General features: G+C 37.5%; 1 protein-coding gene across 2 annotated transcripts in view; it reads right to left on the reverse strand.

Moving 5' to 3' along the window:
* The window catches only part of UMAD1 (UBAP1-MVB12-associated (UMA) domain containing 1), a 247,701-nt gene that overhangs the window by 67,037 nt on the left and 159,231 nt on the right, over positions 1–21,433 (reverse strand). For both annotated transcript variants that reach the window (XM_017893878.1, XM_017893877.1), the window contains one exon: positions 15,661–15,734. In XM_017893878.1, coding sequence (XP_017749367.1) covers positions 15,661–15,734 — 74 coding nt within the window. The remainder of the gene's footprint in view (positions 1–15,660; positions 15,735–21,433) is intronic.

Here is a 21,433-nt window from a genome sequence, read left to right on the forward strand (position 1 = left end):
AAGCAAGGTAGCCAGAGGAGGTAGAAACAAAGTGACTTGGTGATCAATTGGATTGAGAATGAAAGAGGAAGAAGTCAAGGATAATTCCCAGGCTTCTGACTTGGGAAGATACACCTCCATGCCAAGTCATTCTATCAGCTTTCCTTTTGGACTTTGGCTCACTCAGATTGGTCACTGCTGCTTTGCCACATTCTCTTTGTCCCAAAGAATGTCCTTGAATGCTACTGACACTGGTGGCGGATATCCCAAGGCAGTCATTCCCACCTCTGAGTGGTGGTGATAAGACAGAAGCACCACTTCTTCCTCTCCCAGCCTCATCTCTATAGCCTTCAGCAACTAACAGCAGCAATCTTTTATAGAACACTCAGTTCTGCACACAAATCATTGAAGTCAATATATAATTACTGTGGACTTCACAGGAGAAGGCTCTATGGAAAAGAGAAGCAAAGTGAAGCAGCAGGTTTCTGCAGCGTTATTTATATGGTGGAGACAGGAAAATGACATGATGCAAAGCATAAGTTTTGTGGTTAGTCAGGTGCAAGTCTGAATTCCGGTTCCATTAGTGTTACTGTTTTTTTGTGAACTTGGGAAATAAGTACTGTTGAGCCTTGGTTTCCTCCTCTATAAGACATATAGATAATACTGCCTACCTCGTCTGTAAAAGTTAATGAGTTAATACATGTAAAGGTCCTACCAGCATTGTGCTTAGCTTATTCAATTTTTTTTAATTAATGTCCTTCTTTATTTCTTGTCCCACTATGACTACTCAAAGACTTCCTGCCCCCAAACAGAATCCAGTCACCACTAATGAATGCTTCTCTCTATTTGCCCTCTGGCCCCCACTGATATCTATTGTTGGACAAATGAAGCTTCTAAAAGCAAAATAGGTTGATACCCATGTCAGAGATCTCTTACAGTCTACCCAATATTCATCCTTCCTTTCATCTTTACTAGAATCCTGACTTTGCTAGGGGTAGCAAAGTACCAAGCTAAAGTAAGCTCCTTCTCAGGCTTCCTTGCCACTAGGGGTGGCCATATGTTACAATATGGCCAGTAAAACTCTGTTAGAGATTTTTTGAAAAATTTCTGGACTCAGATACTTTTATTTTCCCTTTGCTATTTTCCTCCTTCCTGCTTCCTGGAAAAGGGATATGACGGCTGGAGCGGCAATAGCTATCTTGCAACTATGAGGAACTACTGAACTTTGACCTTAACATTCCTGAGCTCCTGAATCAACACTTTAACTACCTTCTGTGAGACTTCTTGTCATATGGGAAAAATTAAGCCCCAAATTAAACCACTGCCTTTTACTGTAACTCTCAATTGAGCATAATTACTAAATGATTTAATCAATTCTACTCTACTCTGGCATGATTTTTAAGGCATTAATCATAATTTCCTTCCAATCTAAAAAGAAACTAATACTTACTGAGTATCTAGTATAAATCAGATACTGTGTATATAGACATACAAATAAGTATTACATATTGACTCACCAAATTCTTTTAGTAACCCTGTAAAATAAGTGGTAAAGCCAGGATCTGAGCTATAAGTCTGTCTGATACAGTTCACATTCTTACAGCTATCCACACTACAGCAAGGGTTATGAAAATTTGCTACTATGGGGAACCATTACTCCCAAGACAATCTTTCTCTTGAAGTTAGAAAGGCACTTGTCCTACATCCTCTATACTGATATCCAAAATCCAACTAGCAAACCATCTAAAAAGCATATCTAGAGATTGAAAGTGTATACAGAAGGGAGACCATGAAGTGGCTGATGTGACAAGCAGTGAGAGTTGCAGATGCCTGCGGTACACCCTGCCCAAAAGCAGCTTGGCAAGGTTGATGACCCAGAAAGGAGGTTCCTTTCACCTGCACCTTCAAATCAATAAGGACCCCGAAGAAATCTCATTACACTGGAGGTAAGTGTGTAGCTGACTGCCAGACTCCACCTGAGGCCTGGGAGAGGCAGGTTAAGGAAGGTACCCAATGTCACACACATTCTCGCAGTCAAATCCCTATGTATGATTTTATCAGAGACTTTTGAAAGAGGAGCAAAAGATGATTAAAATGAGAGGTTATGTATATCACTTACAACCTATTAAAATAAAAAGTACACTCTAAATATAAATATATTTTGTATAAGTATTACATAAATATATTTACATATAGGAATATATTTTAACCCTTTCCTCTACAAAATGAATCTGATGCAACTAACAAGACTCACAATAAATTTTAAAATTATGTCCAGGAAAAATATAGAACAGAAGCATCAGGTAAGAGGAAAATAAAGCATGCAGATGCATATCTCATAAGGTCTTAAATAGTTACTAAAACTGAACTATAAATTTAGGTCTGAGTTTCCCCCTTGCCAATGGAAAATGGAAAAAAAAAAGTTAGACATAAAATTTACAATGGCCATGAGAAAAAGAGACTATTACCACCTCAGAAAAACAAAATATTTTGTTAGTATAAAAGCAATATGACAGTGGCTCACACCTGTAATCCCAGCACTTCGGGAGGCTGAGGCAGGCAGAGCACGAGGTCAAGAAATCGAGACCATCCTGGCCGAAATGGTGAAACCTCATCTCTACCAAAAATACAAAAAAAATTAGCTGGGCTTGGTGGTGGGTCCCTGTAGTCCCAGCTACTTGGGAGGCTGAAGGAGGAGAATGGCTTGAACCTAGGAGGCGGAGGTTGCAGTGAGCTGAGATCACGCTGCTGTGCTCCAGCCTGGCAACAGAGTAAGACTCCATCTTATAAAAAAAAAAAAAAAATGCAGTATGAAATTAGAATACCTGTGTGGGACTTCACATGGGAAACTATGTAATGTAGTAGACAATACCTTAGTAACACTGCCATAATAAATATCACAGTATATTCCACACAACAGTTTCTCACTAAGTTATTCAATCAAACTGAACAACAGTACAAGGAAGGCAATCTGTGCAGGACTAAGGCAATGAGGTAGAAATATACAGCTCTCCAATGTGTTGGTTTGAGCTAGTCATAAATGCCAGAATATCTTGATGAACAAACAAACAGCATGTTCTTCAAACTATTTTCCAAGAGAAACCATCTGAAAAAGTAGGGTTATACAACCATTTACCGACTTTTCAGCTAAAAGTTCTGAGAAAGTTTTCATATGCTTTTATTAGTATAAATGGTACTTCAATACACTACCACTGTGCTCTTATGTGTAGCATACACCTATCTTTTCTCCCTCTGCAAGTGACATAAAAAGGCAGAAAAAGGGACTGGGCACGGTCACTCATGCCTGTAATCCCAGCACTTTGGGAGGCCGAGGCGGGCAAATCACGAGGTCAGGAGTTCGAGACCAGCCTGGCCAATATGGTGAAACCCTATCTTTACTAAAAAATACAAAAATTAGCTAGGCGTGGTGGCGCATGCCTGTAGTCCCAGCTACTTGGGAGGTTGAGGCAGGAGAATTGCTTGAACTCAGGAGGCGGAGGTTGCAGTGAGCCAAGATCGCATCACTGCACTCCAGCTTGGGCGACACAGTGAGACTCTGCCTCAAAAAATAAAAAAAGGCAGAAAAAAATGTGGATTGCTGTTACTTTAAAAACAATTATAACTTTTAGCTTTTATATTAGGAGGTTCTAATACATACATCTTTCTATTACATAACCAGTATCAGAGAAAGTTTATAAATTCACACCCACAATAATTTCTTAACTAACTTAAAAGGTGATGTGTGAAAGGTACTTTCCAAAGAGTATAACATCCCCAAAGTAGTTATCACACAGCCTTGTACAGACGAAAATTATTCTCAATTCTTGAATAGGGTAGAAAGAACACAGATGTTCATTAAAAACAAAGAAACCTGGCACACAGTAAGGAATGGGGCTGGCTACGCCTGGAGAGAAATGTAAAATCTATGTAAATTTTACTAAGCTTAACTAAAGTATAATTTTTTTTTGCTATGTATTCATGCTGGTGCACTCATGTAGGGATGTTCACAAAAAGAATCCTCAGTAGGTACAAAGCAGAATATTCAGATAACGTCAGTTAGACCAGGTACATACCTGCATGTTACTTTTCCACTGCCTAAAGATTCAGATGAAATTTATCCTTCAAGAAGGAATCTCCAGTGGTGGGAAGACATCATAAAAGTGGCTGCCCTTTAACTTAAACTTTCTATAGTCTCAAGAAGTTACAATGGTAATATAAACCAAAGGAGGCCAAAATAAGGACCATTTGCTACTAATTAAAAAACAGAGAATTTGGAGAAAAAAAAAAAAAAAAGATGGCTGTGTGAAATAGGGAACAGTTGTTCTCCCAACATGGACCTCTCACCCTGCTGATTTTATGGTTTTTAAAGCTATAAAAGTAGAAACTGGAAACAATGACAACAAGGTGACTACCAAAGTATAAACAGAGTATTATATATGGTTTTTTAAATAAGAATATCTGAGTTGAAGACAGAAAACTAGATTTGATAAACAAAAAGCTAGCATTTCCACATTTTGATTCCTCCTTCTAAATATATATAATTAACACATGTGTACCTCCACGAAACTGCAGTAACAATGTTCCAGTTCTTTGATTCTAATTGCAATCAATTGTGATCAATCAACAGATGTGTTGGGCACTTAAAGTTACATAACTTTAACAAACAAAGACTGCTAAAGTTAAATAAATATCATTGTGGTCATTTTAAGCTACCTAACTTCATCAAGCAGAGCTACAAAAGCAGCAGGTTAGCGGGTTTCTGGCAGGGAATAATTGGTGCTGAGCAACAGACTGTGTACATGAGCAGAAACATTGCATAAAACTCACATTACTGGCTTACCCACACCATATGTGCAGTTTGGATGGAAACAGGGTTGCTCTCATACACCTCACATGGTTTGGCCTCATTGGCTAGGGTGAATGAACATTATGTTTCACTGTGCTAGTTAACCCCAATGCAAGCCAGAAGAAAGCACCAGAATTATGACTTTTCAATTATAATGTTTCCAGCAAAAGTGAAGTTAGGATACAGACATAGTGGTAACAAAAATGTACAAATTTGAAGTTACAAAAAAGACCTTCACAAACTTTGAGAAGCAGGCTGTAAGTTTATCTTGGCAGTGTTTTGGGTAAACAACCTATGCTAATCTTACTGTAAAATAAGTCAAGATTATAGACTAGAAGAAATAACAAGGTGAGCATTTTAAATTGTTCTCTACCAAATTTATCATTTCCTAAGACAAACATGCTTAGCAAGAGCAAGAATCTTTGAAGTAATTTTTGCAGCCTGACAATTTACCTGCAAGGACCATTGAACTTTCCCCACCCAACAGGCTATAAAGCTTGACTAATCAATGCCTAAAATCTCTTCATTAAGCAGCAGATTCCCATCTCCCTTTCTCCCCTATCAAAGCATTATTTTAAAGGTTGGCATTTTGTGGCAAAATCCCAATTCACTTTCCAAAGAAGTAAACAGCCATGACTTCCGGGCAGGGAGGGCGCTCAAACATTGCATCTAATTCACTGACTTCATGGACTAAGAATTGAAGTTGAAGAAATCTTAGCGACATATCTTAAATCATACTTAGTGAGCAAAGGAGTCCAACAAAAGTGCACTTTCTATTTTGTGATATGACCCAGCAATTCAGATGAAAATAAAGTTTGGAGAAATGCATTCTACAAAATCTTCTTACCAAAAGGTATGCTGCATAAGAGGATAAACACGTCAAGGAATTAAATTTACCTGTTCAAACGACATAGTGCAAGAATCTAACTATGCTTCATATCCCAAAGAAATCAGAAATTAGAAAGGGTTTTATATTAGGAAAACAAAGAATGAACAAAATCCTGGCAATTCTTTGATAAAATTATGTTCTCATCAACTAATTATCATAAAGCTAGAAATTCATATGTTTAAATTAGGAGTCTCAGCATCACAGATAAAAAGAAAGAAGTGAGATGTTTAGACAAATATATGTCCAAGCCAGTAACCCATACACTTTTGTAGGGGAAAATAGGCCTTTATAAGTGATTCAATGACATTGACAGGTTGATTAATGAGAAAAGTTTGGGCCATGTGATTTCCAAAGAGATAGGAAGAATAACGTCCCAAATCACCTCACTCTTCTCCCTGCTGGAAAGGTCCCTGGGTGTCAGGGGACAGATGTTTTGACAAATCGTGATCAGATGTGGTACTCAGTGATCAACTAATTAAGAAACCTTAAACCTAAATGAGTCAAGGGAGGAAAGTGCCAACATATCGCCTTCATGATCATTCTCAATAGAGCAACTGTTTCACTGTTTTACTATCATACAAAATATTTCTTCTATTAAGCAAAAACTAAGAACTGAGTGAATACGTTGTTTCCTCATCACCAACATTACTATCATTTAAAATATAAGATACATTCATTATAGACAAATTGGAAGATCAGAACACTGGAAAGAATGATTTAACCTATATAGCTATCATCCCAAATGTAACTACTCTTACTGTTTTTATGTATTACATTATCTTTTTCTGCATAGTTTTTATATAGCAGCAATCATACTGTGTATACAATTTTGTATACTGCATTTTAACTAAAATTATAAAACTAAGTACTATATCTGTATATTTTATTGAAAACTCATCATCAGTGTCATTTATAAAAACTGAAAAACATTGCACTGACTGAATATGCCATCTTTTTTGAGCATAAAACTTGTGGATTTAAAAGATTATTTTCTCAGAACAGAATCCTAAAAGTGGAATTGCTGTCAAAGTATATTAACATCTTTATGGCTCTTAATGCCAAAATGCCTTCCAAAAGTGGTCGTAACAATTTAAACTGCCTTCAGTAGCAATATCCATTATATTTGTATTTGGACTATGAATATCTTGTGAGAGTAAAGAGTTTCATAATCATCTTTGTACCTCCGATGCTTTAAATTAATATATGTATTATATACCATGTTGTGCTAAAAAATTCTTAAAACTGAAATCCTGGCATCCTCCAGAAGAATTGTTGCTATATTTGAACTTGCTCTTGAAAATCTCCCCCTCCAGTCTCCTTTTTTCTACACTTTGAGCCCCCAATTCCTTTCTACACAAAACCCAGTTTTTAATACAGTAATCTTATTCCATTATTTAAGGAGTAGTAACCAAAGTCTGTATCACATGGGATTCACAAAGCTCAAGGATATTTTCATTCATTTCAATAACTATCTGAAATAAAAGCAACAAGGAAACGGGTCCCTACAGAATCTGAAGGCTCCTACAGCTCTATGAAAGATATAATGGATATATGAAAACATATCAGAAGAAAAGTGAACACGTTTTATTAAAATGTGAATCTCATACCTTTTTCAGAAAATCAAATTTTAGGCTGAGGGAAAGGAGTAGGTAGGGAAAGGGAAGATGTTGATCAAAGGGGATAAAGTTTCAGTAAGACAGGAAGAATAAGCTTTAGTAATCTAATGCACAGAATGATAACTTTAATAAATAATAATACACTGTATACTCAAAATTGCTAAAAGAGATTTTAAATGTCTTTACCACAAAAAAAGATAAGCATGTAAGGTGACAGACTTGTTAATTAGCCTGATTTAATCATTTCACTTTGTAAGCATGTATCAAAACATCACACTGGACTTAGAATAATTTCCAAGATATATTGCTGAATGAAAAGGCAAAATGAGAAAAGTCTATTCTATCAGTCAGGGCTCAATTAGGAAAACAGAAACAGCAGGAGACATCATAAGGGATTTGTTGAAGGAAATTCAATTACACAATTGATCGATTAATCATCAGGTCTAGCTAGGCAAGTCTGAATCCATAGAGCAGGCCATAAGGAAGGGCAGGTGGCACTCTCTGGCATGGGCTGAGGCTGCTACCCACAGGTGGAATCTTCTTCCCAGAAACCTCGGTTCTACTCTTAAGGCCTTTCAACCGAACGGATGAGGCCCAACCAGATGATCTAAGATATTCTCCTTTACTAAAAGTCATGATTATGGACTTTAATCACAACAGCTAGATGAGTAACTGAGGGAATAACCAAGTTGACACATAAAATTGACCATCAAATGTGTGATATTTCATTTTGTAAAACAAATAATGAAAAAAAAATCTGTGTGTGTGTGTGTGTGTATGTATGCAAATATATAAACATCTGTGAATATACAGTTACCTGGGTATGTGGGTTAGGGTGAAGTAGGCAGAGGGGCAGGAGAAGAGGAGAGTGCAAAGCAAAACAAGAAGGAAAACAAGAAGAAAAAGATCACAATATGAAAAACGTAAAATCCAAGATATATAACATGATTGCATTTATGGATTTATAACAAATATTAAATTTATGTGCATATACATATACAATTTTAAAACTAAAATACATACTTTTTAAAAAATGCATACATTTTAGCAAGCAAGATNTTCATATACAATGCAGCTTCCATACCTAGCTTAAAAGAACTCAAGCTTTTGTTTACAACTGTACAATATATTCCAAAGTGACCACTGTGTACTAAATTGAGAAGTGCGTTTGAAATTACCTGAATAAACAAAGTCCCTTAAATCCTTCCTTTACCTACTAGAAATATCATGCCCCTAACAATTTTAGCAAAACAGTTTTTATTGTTATTGCTACTACCTTAATTACTATTTTCGCAACTCTATTAAATTTGCTAGTATAAATTTGCCATAAGATTGTTTTATCTCTTCATTAAGAAATTTATATTAAATATGCAATAAGTTACTTTGGCTAACAGAAGTTGAGGGGAGATGTTAGTGCCAGTTTCTTAATATAAATAATTTTTGTGTCTTCTGTCAGTATAACCACAGGAGCATCTCAGTACCACCAGCTGATAATAATCTTTATAAATCCTACTTTGCAGCTCTACCATCTGTTAGTTATTATTTTATATGTGTCTCCATATGCATATGTGAATTCGTTATCACTCAAGACAAATACACAAATGGAATTATGGTTTTGTGGGGAGCATTTTATTGGCTTGTTTTTGTATTTTATTATCTTTAAGCCACTAAGTAAATAAAATAAGTAAATAAAATATTCCTCAGTCTTTGAGATCAAAATAAGTTCAAATTTTAAAAAACTGCAGTTACAAATATAAGAAATTTAAGTTCAACCAACACTTAAAATAAACAACCTAAAAATATCGGCTAAAACTAGATTAAAATTCAGTCACCAAAATTAGACATAGTTATATTAAAAACTAAAACTAACACATTCTCAACTTCCAAAATACACCTAAAAGCCAAAAAGAACAGGTCTGCTGGTAAATTATTAGCTAATATGGTTCCAGTTTTCACAATATAAAACACTTTCCAAGACTACAAATTTAAAAAGAATGACTACTTGCTTACATGTAATGTTTATTCTCTTAAGAGATGAGTCATAATGGCAAAAACTCAAAACTGGGCCCTACAGGTTTATCTCCCTGAGCTGTAAGTTACAGGCTCCAAGACTAGTAGAACACAGTTCAAACAGATGCAACATCATTACAACTCACTATCAAAATTTACCCAGAAGGTCAAGAAGGAGAAAAGAAGAACGAAAAGGATGTGGCTAATCCTTTAATTGGATAATTAGTTCGAATCGTAACTCTTCCCTCGAATATTAAAGTCGAATGATATTAATTTTAATAAGCCCAAACATGGATTTATACACGTTCACTCTCTCCATACCAAAAACATGGTGAACTTTGTTAAAAGTTACAAATGACTCTTGAAACACAGAGTAATGCACAACTTAGTAAAAATCACATTTTGATGATTAGATAGTTTAGTGACATGTCTCCTAAAGTTACCCTATTTTAGGTGATAATATCTTAGGATGATACATAGGAAACTATGATGTAGATGCAGTATTAATTAATTTATTATTGAGAGAAATCGGAAACTACCTAAAGAGGGAGAGTGAAGAAGAGACAAACAGTATTTCAGGAAGTACTGAAAACTTAGGATTTTTCTGGAATGAATGCTGTATTATCATCAAAATTACTTATTACAAATACACTGTTTTCCATAGACAATCATTTGTGTAAATGTGCTAAAATATCCCATAATCTAACTCTGTAAAAACTAACCTACTTGATGCCCAAACCAGATCTTATTTTTTAAATTCTATTCCATCTAAGTGTTAGAATTTCCATAATGTCGAGAGATGTACTTGAATAGAGAACACAGTTTTAAAATATACTTGGGCTATAAAGTGTAATGAAAAATATCACAGACACTTAACAAATATTTTAACTGTCATTAAAATTACAGTGTAGCATAGGCCAGGCTACATTCATTTTTTAACCCCTTATTACCAGTTATTGAGATTCATGTGTGTAAAGCAATTTCACATTAGGATTTGCTTCTGTATTTCTAAAATGTTCTTAATGAAGAATTTCATTTCCCAGGAACTTCTTAATCATAGAAAATTAATCATATAAGTAGACAAAATTATTCATAGTTCAAAGCTCATCTAATGCATGATGCCTTTTTTGACTCCCCCGGACAATATCCTTCTTCCATCGAAATCACATAGCTACCTTTGTAGTTATGAAGCATAAGGAACTTATTTTATTTCACTTTACAGTATAGTGATTTGTTAAATTTTCCATGAATAGATTGAGAATTCCTGCATCAATAAGTCAGAGTCACTGAGTCTTACATGTCTTTGTATCCTCCCTACCCCCATGTCTAACACAATCCTTTGAAACTAAGAGGCAATCTATATGTTTATCTGAACTTGCCAAAAGAAACTTCTTTTGGTATACTAAAAGCCACCTTCTCCAAAGGGTTCTTAGAAAAGTGAGTTATATTTTGGCAACTACAAACGTTATTTTTAAGCTTTATGGAGTCCATGCAAATTTACTAATTATGTTCTCATTATAGAGAGTATTTCAACATTGCTTATATAGTCATTACAAATTAAAACAATTAGAATCTTTCCAGTTAGCACAATAGTTTGATTTCTTAATCAGATGTATATGTATGTATTTAAAACTAACTGAAGGTATTAAACTTCTCCCTGCTAATGTAATAAGAGTGCCAAAAATAATGTAAATTAACAGATTTTTTAATGGGTAACTCCAAAGGAATGCAAGAAAAATTTTTTGTGTGTGAGAAAAGATATAACTGTGTGTTTATCATGTAAAGTAGAAAACAGAATTTTAAAAATGTAAGTGGATTATTTATTTTTGATTTATCTATCCAGAAATCATTGACAGGGCATTTATGTTACATCACATATGTCTAACAGTGTGATAGTTGCTGAGGTCATAAAGCTAATTAAGCTATAGCCCCTGTCTTTCAAAAACTTGCACTATAGTGAACTCATAAAAGACAATACAAGCATTAAGAGGACATTGGGGTTGTCTCTGGCTGGGGGAGCAGAGAAAAGGGTTCACAAAGGAAGTGACATTAGAACAGGGTTCAAGGTTTAAGCTTCATTGTGCAGGTTTCAAGGGATTTTAGGGGGGAGCACGGAAGTAAATAAAAAACCCGCAGTTCTTTTTTAGAAAGATATTTGGGTAAGAAACTTCTCATCTAATAATAGTCTAGTGAGCAGATGAGGACCTAGTTGGTGTAGGAGAAACTGCATTTGGAAGGTATTTGGTAGGCAGAAACATTAGGACTTGGTTATAGATTTAATGAGGGAGTGAGAAGAAGGAGCCAAAAATGACATTTAGGCCTTTAAGCTGGCAGATGGACGAAGACATTAAATAAAATCTAGATGATCAGTTAGCAAGTGTTTATTGGGTAACTTTTGTGTACCAGACACTATTCTAGACATAAAACATCTGTTTTCATTCTAGTCAGGAGAAGCAGATAGCAAATGAATAATCCGAGATAGTGATAAGTGTGATGAAGAAAATAAGACAGAGTTATGTGACAGTGACTGGGGGGAGGGACACATTAGCTGAGGTAGTCATGAAAAGTGACACTTGAATGATAAGGAGGAAGCCAAGTGAAGCTCTGGTTAAAAAAAGGACTAGCAAATACAAAGCCTGAGATAGGCCAGGGCTTAATATCATCTAGAGACAGAATGGCAGGTACAGGCGGCTGGTGGATGGGGATGGAAATGGGGAGAAAAATGAGATTAGAGAGAGTATGGAGTTCCTTGTAGCCCACTGCAAGGAGCTTAGCATTTATTCTAGTTACAGTAGATAGTCAAAGCTTTTAACCCAAGGAGTGATGTGATCTGCCATATTTCTGTCTGCTACGTGGAGAATGGGCTGAAGGAGAAAGAATGGGGGCCTGGTAAAAGGGGTGGCTTAGACTGTTCTAACAGTGATGATGTTGAGAAGCAGTCACATTCCGGATATAGAGGGCAAGATGGCAGGACTTGCTGATAGACTGGATGTGCAGTGTGAGGGAAAGAGAGGAGCCAAGGGTACCTAAGGGGGTTTGGTTCTAAATCACTATATAGATAGAGGGTGGTGATATTAAACAGGGATGATTAAAACTTGGGTACAGAGAGGCTTCAGGGTGGTGGGGCCAGGTATCAATAGTTCTTCCATGGTTAATGAAAGGCTGAACTGTGCAGAAATTTGTAAGTGAAATGTTACATAGGCAGCTGGGTATAGAGTCTAGAACTCAGGGGAGAGATCTAGGTAGAGACATGTTTTAGGAGTCATCAACTTCTACACAGAATTTAAATCTAGGAGGCTGGATAAGACTCATTTTTACTATATCAAGGAAGTATGTGAAGGGTAGAGAGTGTTCAGCAGTGTTTTCACTTTTTGTTTTGTTTTGTTTTGTTTTTTTGAGATGGAGTCCAGCTCTGTTGCCCAGGCTGGAGTGCAGTGGCGCGATAGCTCACTGCAACCCCCGCCTCCTGGGTTCAAGCAATTCTCGTGCATCAGCCTCCCAAGTAGCTGGGACTATAGTAGGTGGCACAGGCCACCACACCCGGCTAATTTTTTGTATTTTTAGTAGAGACAGGGTTTCACCATGTTAGCCAGAATGGTCTTGATCTCCTGACCTCATGATCTAGCTGCCTCAGCCTCCCAAAATGTTGGGATTACAGGTGTAAGCCACCGTGCCCGGCCTCATTTTTGTATTTTAAAGGGGAGGAATAACAAATCCCATGTTAGATGCTTACTGTCAAGGTAAATTACTATCTGGCTTTTCTGTGGCAAAACATATATAGTCTCTAAAAGTATTTTATTATTTTCCTCTTGCATTGCGATTTAACCCTGAGGTCTCATTTATAGTCTCCCACTCCACTTTTCTTTTTTCCTACATTAGTGAGCTCTCTGATAGCAAACACTGTCCTCTCTTTGCCCAGCCGTTATCTGAATAGAAGACACTTCTGAAGTATCTGTTACTGCATGAGTATATACATCCAGCCTTAATGATTAACAATTGACTATATTAATAGAGAGACTAGAAAGTAGCACAATAATGAGTTTGTTTCAAAGCTCTGTGGATTGTAACCTTAAAAGCGTCTTTCCTTAAGAATTAGTCTTGGAATTCCTTCTATCAATGAATCAACTTTGAAAAATAGTCAAGTTCTGCAGACATTTCCAATGAATCACACAACTAAGTGCTATGGTCTGAATGCTTTGTGTCCCTCCAAAATTCATATGTTGAAACCTAATCCCCAAGGCAACTGTATTAGGAGGTGGGAGGGGAGAGCCCGCATTAATGGGATTAGTGCCCTTATAAGGGGCTGAAGAAACTAGAGTTCTCCCTTTATCATGTGAGGACACAGCCAGAGTGCAAACCAAAAAAAAAAAAACGGGCCCTCACCAGACACAAATCTGCCAGCACCTTGACCTTGGCCTTTCCAGCCTCCAGAACTAAAGAAATAAATTTCTGTTGTTCATAAGGTATCCAATTTATGGTATTTTGCTGTAGCAGCCCATATAAAAGAAGACAATAAGCAACTAAACTCAAGTAATCGTGGATGATTTTCGAACCATCCTGGTAGTTATTACCCAAATCCCAAACATATCAACTTTTATTTCCTATCAGAGATGCTACTTATGGTCAGCACGCACTACATGTTTCTGCTGCCCAGGCTGGCAGCCTTGAATTCCTGGGCTCAAGCAATTCTCCCACCTCAGTCTTTTGAGTAGCTGGGACTACAGGCGTGTGCCACCATGCCCAGCTAATTTTTAATTTTTTTTGTAGAGATGAGTCTCTCAGTGTTGCCCAGGCTGGTCTCAAACTCCTAGCCTCAAGCAATCCTCTTTCCTTGGCCTCCCAAAGCACTGGGACCACAGGTATGGGCCACTATGCCCAGCCTCACCAAATGTTTGAATAAATGAAAGAGATCAAGTTGCTTCAACATATAAGCTGGACATTTTTCTTTGTCCTTGTATCTTACTTTCACCATTATATATTCAGCTCCATGCACAGTATCTTGAGTGCCGTCAGAGTAATAAATACTTGTTGCATGCATAAGTTGAAAGAATGAATGCATAGTTTCATGAGAAAGACGATTTTCTTCCTCCTCATGAATTTACTTCCTATATCACATCTTTAAATAAGATGTTTTAAATAAGATGATTTTCCTCGATTGTAAAATATTTGTTCATGGTGAAAATATAAATACAAAAAATAAAAGTATCTCTTAAAAATATATTACTCTGTACTTATAACTCATGATTGTACTAACTTATTCATTTAACAAATCTTTTCAACTACCTACTGTGGGCTAGGCATTAAGGAACCATGGTGAATCACACTGGCCAGGTCCCTGACCTCTCTCTAGTTGTATGCAGCAATACCCTCATGTGCTACAGCTAGAATACAGGCAGAGGTGTGTCACCATGTAGAAAGTTTCAAATTTCAAGATAATCCTTCCACCCTAGTACTTAACATTCCCCTTAAGTCTTAAAGATGATAATTTTGGTGATTAAATAATGTTAGTATATTTCTATATAGTATTCAAAAGTATCCTAACTACATTTTCATGCATACTCTTCGACAGCAAATAGTTTTCTCATGTGAAAAAGAACAAATACCCTAGTTTTTCTACAGAATACTTTCAAGGAGTGTACTTTGATGCTGGAACTAGTAAGGCAATGGAGTTTTGAATGTATTTTTTTTTTATTTTGAGACAGAGTCTTGCTCCGTCGCCAGGCCGGAGTGCAGTGGCGTGATCTGGGCTCACTGCAACCTCTGCCTCCCAGGCTCAAGCGAGTCTCCTGCCTCAGCCTCCCGAGTAGCTGGGACGACAGGCACATGCCACCATGCCCAGCTAATTTTTGTATTTTTAGTAGAGACGGGGTTTCACCATGTTGGCCAGGATGGTCTCAATCTCTTGACCTGCCCGCCTCGGCCCCCCAAAGTGCTGGAATTACAGGCGTGAGCCACTGCACCTGGCTGAATGGATTATTTGTAAGCCTTTCTCTACAAGTTTATGTACTGCCTATTTATTGAAATGTATTAGTAAATAATCACTCAATTAAAAATAGTTTAAATGTTTTAACTTAAGGACTTGATTTCTGTTTTGTTTTGTTTTTAACAGAAAGTTTTCATTTCCAGCACTTAAAAAGTTTAGCACTTGGGAAGGCACTCCCTGTACTGCTATCCACTGACTTTCAGCAGACCACTTGTTTCCTTGTATTCAGGCACTTATGGCATAGCAAGAGCAGAAGTTACTATTTATCCTCGGAGGCATGTGTAATCATAGCGACTCCTTCAGTTTCACCGAAAAGGACTTACCCTATTTCACTTACCTCCAAAGGTTGGCTGGCTTCTACGTCTGAAGTTTTGCCTCTTGCTGCCGTTCTTTGCTCATTTGTTGTATCTCCTATGAAGTAAAATACATATAGATTTTTAAAACTTGACCATATCACTGAGGCCAAACTACCTGCTCTTTGTTTGAAGTATCTTTTGTTATTACATGTTTCACATCATGGAAGAAACCACTATTTCCCTTATTTCAAAGTAAACATGCTAACTTTTTAAGAACAGTACTTATAAACAGGTCTCATATATCATCAATAAATACATATACACACAACCTAAATGTATCCTGTTTTATATAGATTTACTCTAGAAAAATCAAATAAATTCATATTTTATAAATCAAGTCATATTTCAAATAAACTTGGAAAGCTTATGACTTAAGGCAAATTATGTTGAAATAAAAAGTCTTTATGATGTGGATAACTGTCCTCCAAGTTAGTTTTTCATTAGGCTTACTCTTTGTAAGTGTTTGTGTGTCTGTGGATTTGCCTTGAAGTAGATGTGTATGTTTATATGTAATAATTAACCAGATGACAGATAATCCTTACAGCAGGAAAGAATAATGAACAAATGCATAAACTAGCCTTCACTTAATACTTTGATTCCTAAGGCTAGTGCCTGGCTTGGTTACATTACTAAATGAAGTTGATGAGTAGGCTGGCTTGAAGGACATAGGATAGACACAAACACACTTGGGTAAGTATAAGCAGAATTTAATAACTGGCCCATTTTAATTTATTAATTATCACTAATGGTTTGTGATTAACACATGATAGAGACTACCTATTAGCCTACTTCTTTGAAGCATAATCAGATGCTAATTTAGCAATTTGTAAATTGCTTTTTCTATAAAATTGGGCCATCTTAGGAATGTCCACAGCAGGAAAGGTTACCAAAGAAATGGATGATGGCTTAGCTGACACTAATGGTTAGAAATGTGTTAATGTAAGGAAAAGTCATGAGTCTTGACTGGACATGAAGTTTGAAAATCTTGTCTAAGCTTAACTTCTCCATATGCAACACAAAAGTTTAGTTTACTAATGGCTATAGTCAAGGAAGAGTCTCATGAAAATTGTAAAGGATTAAATATAAGCCTGTTGATAAGAACGATAAATTGGACTTTGGGGACTCAGGGAAAAGGGTTGGTGGAGGGGTGAGGGATAAAAGACTACACTTTGGGTACAGTGTACACTGCTCAGGTGATGGGTGCACCAAAATCTCAGAAATCACCACTAAAGAACTTATTCCTGTAACCAAACATCATCTGTTCCCCCAAAACCTATTGCAATTTTTTAAAAAGTGTAATTAAAGTAATAAAAAATATATAAGCCTGTTAAATTATAAAATCATGAAACAAGAACAAAATTGGTAGCTTATTTATTTAAGATAAATTAACCCACAAAATGTTTACAATGCATATTCCACCCTATTACTTTGTTCTCTGTTTTGTGCAACATTATTACTGTTGGGCAGGGCCCAGCACACAATAGGTGTTCAATAACTATTAGTTTAATAAATTAGTGAACTTCTTTTTGTAGTTCATGGTAAAACTGTGACAAGGCCAGGCATGGTGGCTCACGTCTGTAATCCCACCACTTTGGGAGGCCAAGGTGGGTGGATCACTTGAGGTCAGGAGATCGAGACCAGCCTGACCAACATGGTGAAACCCCGTCTCTACAAAAAATACAAAATTAGCTAGGCATGGTGGCGCATGCCTGTAATCCCAGCTACTCAGGAGGCTGAGGCAGGAGAATCGCTTGAATCCAGGAGGCGGAGGTTGCAGTGAGCCGAGATTGCGCCATTGCACTCCAACCTGGGCAACGACTGTGAAACTCCATCTCAGGAAAAAACAGTGACAAGATAAGACTTTATGATACATAATAAAAACTATATTTGAGCATACATGTTTGTAAAAACATATTTGTGAAGCAAAAGAAATCCCCCATCTCTGAAAGTGAGGGATAAGAGAACCTCCAATTTACATTGGAGAAACCAATGCATGAGGAGTTTGGTTTGCTTAGTTATAGGCATGAGACCACAGGAACCTGAGTGGCCAAAATAATACACGTCTGTACGACAAGGTCAAAGTTGTGTTTAACAATGCACATGCATGATGTTTCTAAGAAAATACTCACTATAAAAGGTCCTTTACTCGAAGAAATATTATTTATCTTTTAAAAAGATTACTGTTCATCCATAGTCACACAAACACTATATTTGGTTAAAATCATGCAGCACAAAGTCTGTGCTTCCTTTGCCATTTTCTGATTCCAAGGTGTGTCTCTACACAAAACTTTCTCCCTACTGCTTGAAAAACCCAGAAAGGTTATCAGCCAGTGTTCTTAACTTCACACAACACATCTGCCTGGAAGCAATTGCTGAATCACTATTTACTGAAATGCCATGTCTGGCGATGACTCAGATAGGACAATAACTGATTACAAGGAAATTGCCATCTGTAAGATTGTTTCTCTGTAAACAAAGGCATAAAAATGAAAGCTGAACACACAACAAACAGAAAAGAATGGATCACAATGAAATATAATTTTGAAATTTTTTCCACCCATTAAAGAATTATTTTATTATGGTAAAATTCAGTTATTTTCTCTAATCCATATAAAAGTTAAATACTATTAAAATAAGCAAAATGGATATGAGAAATATGAAATAAGGTACTTAAGTTTTCAAATATCAGTTAACTCTAATTTATATATTGAATAAAAAAATTTCATTTGCAACTCAGACATTTTAACAAAAACAAAAACACTGACAATTTCATAACACCTTACCTTTCACATAGGCTTTTAAAAAAACATCACATTTGATTACTGTTGGGCAAGCACAGTAAGATAACTCTGCCCACCCCCAATTTACAAAAGAGTGAAACCTAAGCGGCAAAGGCACTCAGTGACCTGTCCAAGGTTTCCCACATAGAAAGCAGTCACAGTGGGAGCAGAACCCAGTCTCTTGACATCTCTGGGGTTCTGTGGTCTGGTGAACAGTTCCAGTGCATGAGGGCCAAGGTGGGAGAAAACTAGACTCTGAGTTAGGGAACAGGGTGTGAAGAGAGGAGCCAAAGGCTCTGATAGGATCTTGTGCCTTCTTGTCCTGCAGACAGCTTTCATTTCTCCTTTTTGCTTCCATAGGCCCCAAAGATTATCTGTTTTCTTCCCTTTTCAATGGTGAAATCAAATACTTCTGACTGGTGTAAGACTTTATTCTTCATTCTGGTCCTTCAAAGCAAACACACAATTCCCTTTATACTTTTCAAGAAGTTTTTAAGGCTAGAAACAATTTTTTAAGACGCAAAAGTTGTCCCTATAGTGCAGCCATGCAATTTTGTTTCAAATGTAGTTTTTATTAGAGCCTTTAAATGATAAAGGCTACATATACATACTAATGAAGGTTTTTCAGAACTTAAAGGACTGACATGAAATTCATCTATATTTTAGATGAGGGGTTGGCAAATTTTGTAAAGGGTCAGATAGTAAACATTTTAGTCTTTGCGGGCCACAAGGTCTCTGTCACAACTTCACAACTCTACCATTGTAGTCACAAGCAGCCATAGAAAATATGTAAACTAATGAGTGTGGCTGTGTTCCAATAAAATTTTGTTTACCAAAACAAGTGGTAGCCTGTAGTTTTCCAGTCTGTTTTAGAGAAATATATGCCTTCCACCTTTTCTGGGATAAAAAGTTGAATGATGGCCAGGTGCAGTGGCTCACACCTATAATCTCAGCACTTTCGGAGGCTGAGGCAGGTGGATCACTTGAGGTCTGGAGTTCAAGACCAGCCTGGCCAACATGGTGAAACCATCTCTAACAAAAATACAAAAATTAGCTGGGTGTGGTGGCGCGTGCCTGTAACCCTAGATACTGGAGAGGCTGAGGCAGGAGATTTGCTTGAACCTGGAAGGCAGAGGTTGCAGTGAGCCAAGATCACACCACTGCACTCCAGCCTGGGCAACAGAGCGAGACCCCGTCTCAAGAAAAAAAAAAAAAAAAAAACAAAACCGTTGGATGATGCTTTAGCTATATAAGGAGGTGAGAAAGGAATGGTCATTAGAGTATCATCATGATCCCATTCTACTGGGTGAAGATGGTTGAGGTGAGAAATTATGCTGAAGAGTGAGCATATGTATAAAGGAAATTGGAAAGGACAGAAATTTCCAGTGATGGGAGAGGAACCAAATGCCTACTTAGGTCACCCAGAGGAAGCTTGTCTGAAGTGGTTGATGGCGGGTGGGTGATGGGGCGGACACTTGGTTCCCACTCCTTACGTAACCATAATAGGTTCATTGCCCATGCATGTGGTAAGTCAGTACACTGAGTGGTATGATTTGGATGTGTGTCTCCTCCAAACCTCATGTTGAAATGTAATCTCCAATGTTGCAGGCGGGCCTGCTGAGAGGTGTTTGGGCCATGGGCACAGATCCCTCATGAAGTGCCTTCCCTGTGGTAATGAATTCTCACTCTATTAGTCCATATGACAGTTGGTTGTTTAAGAGTTTGGCATCTCTCTTGCTTCCACTCTTGCCATGTGACACACTGGTTTCCCTTCACCTTCTGCCATGATTGTAAGCTTCCCGGGGCCCTGACCAGAAGCATTTGCCAGCATCATGCTTCCTGTAGAGCCTGCAGAACCCTGAGGCAAAATAAATCTCTTTTCTTTATAAATTACCCTTCTCAGGTATTCCTTTATAGCAACATAAACAGACTAATACACTGAGACACTGGGCTACAGCAGTAAAAGAACTTTAAACTTAGGACAACTGAATGAGGAGACATGAAGAAACCTCGTATCTGTCCCCCAGAGGAGTTTGAGGGTTTCGGAGTGGGCCAAAGTGTGGAGACCACTGATTGGTTGAAAATTACAGGGTGAAGTCATAGGGCAGGGAGATGAAGAAATGGTATTCTCTTGCTGATTTGGTTCCTCTGTGGAGGTCTTTAAACTGGTTGGTGTTAGTTGTTCCACTAGAATCCAGGATCTGCTTAAGTAATTCTTCAACAAGAGCTTATGATTCTAGTGTCAGGGATACTATCTTGAACGAAAACCAGAATCCTATCTATAGGAACAATGGGGATACAAATGGTCAGTATCTGGTGTTACATAAATTTTGGTTACAAAGAAATGGGTCGGCCGGGCATGGTGGCTCACGCCTGTAATCTCAACACTTTGGGAGGCTGAGGGGGGCAGATCACCTGAGGTCGGGAGTTTGAAATCAGCCTGACCAACATGGAGAAAGTCTGTCTCTAATAAAAATGCAAATTTAGCCGGGTGTGGTAGCACATGCCTGTAATCCCAGCTACTCAGGGGGCTGAGGCAGGAGAATCACTTGAACCCAGGAGGCGGAGGTTGTGGTGAGCCGAGATCATGCCATTACACTCCAGTCTGGGACAAGAGGGAAACTCCATCTCAAAAAAAAAAAAAGAAAGAAAGAAAGAAAAAGAAATGGGTCAAAGTACAGCCTGAAGAGCTTAATTATATCTATATATTTCTGTTCAGAATTCCTGTTAACCCTGTGAGGTCACTTCCCTTATGCTTCCTTAAACATGGAGGAAATTCCATTAACATTCACCCCAGGCCTTTCTCCACTCTCCTGTCCACTGGCTGTTGCATTTGGGAGGACTTGGCCACAAGTGGTTCTGTCCCCTTGTCAGAGGCTTTTGAACCCGTGATTCTATCTTGAATAGGATCTGGATAAAATGAGGCTTAGACCTGCTGGGCCACATCCCCAGGAGGTTAGACATTCTTAGTCAC

Source organism: Rhinopithecus bieti, unplaced genomic scaffold, assembly GCF_001698545.2.
Source record: "Rhinopithecus bieti isolate Rb0 unplaced genomic scaffold, ASM169854v2 scaffold_23881, whole genome shotgun sequence".
NCBI lineage: Eukaryota > Metazoa > Chordata > Mammalia > Primates > Cercopithecidae > Rhinopithecus > Rhinopithecus bieti.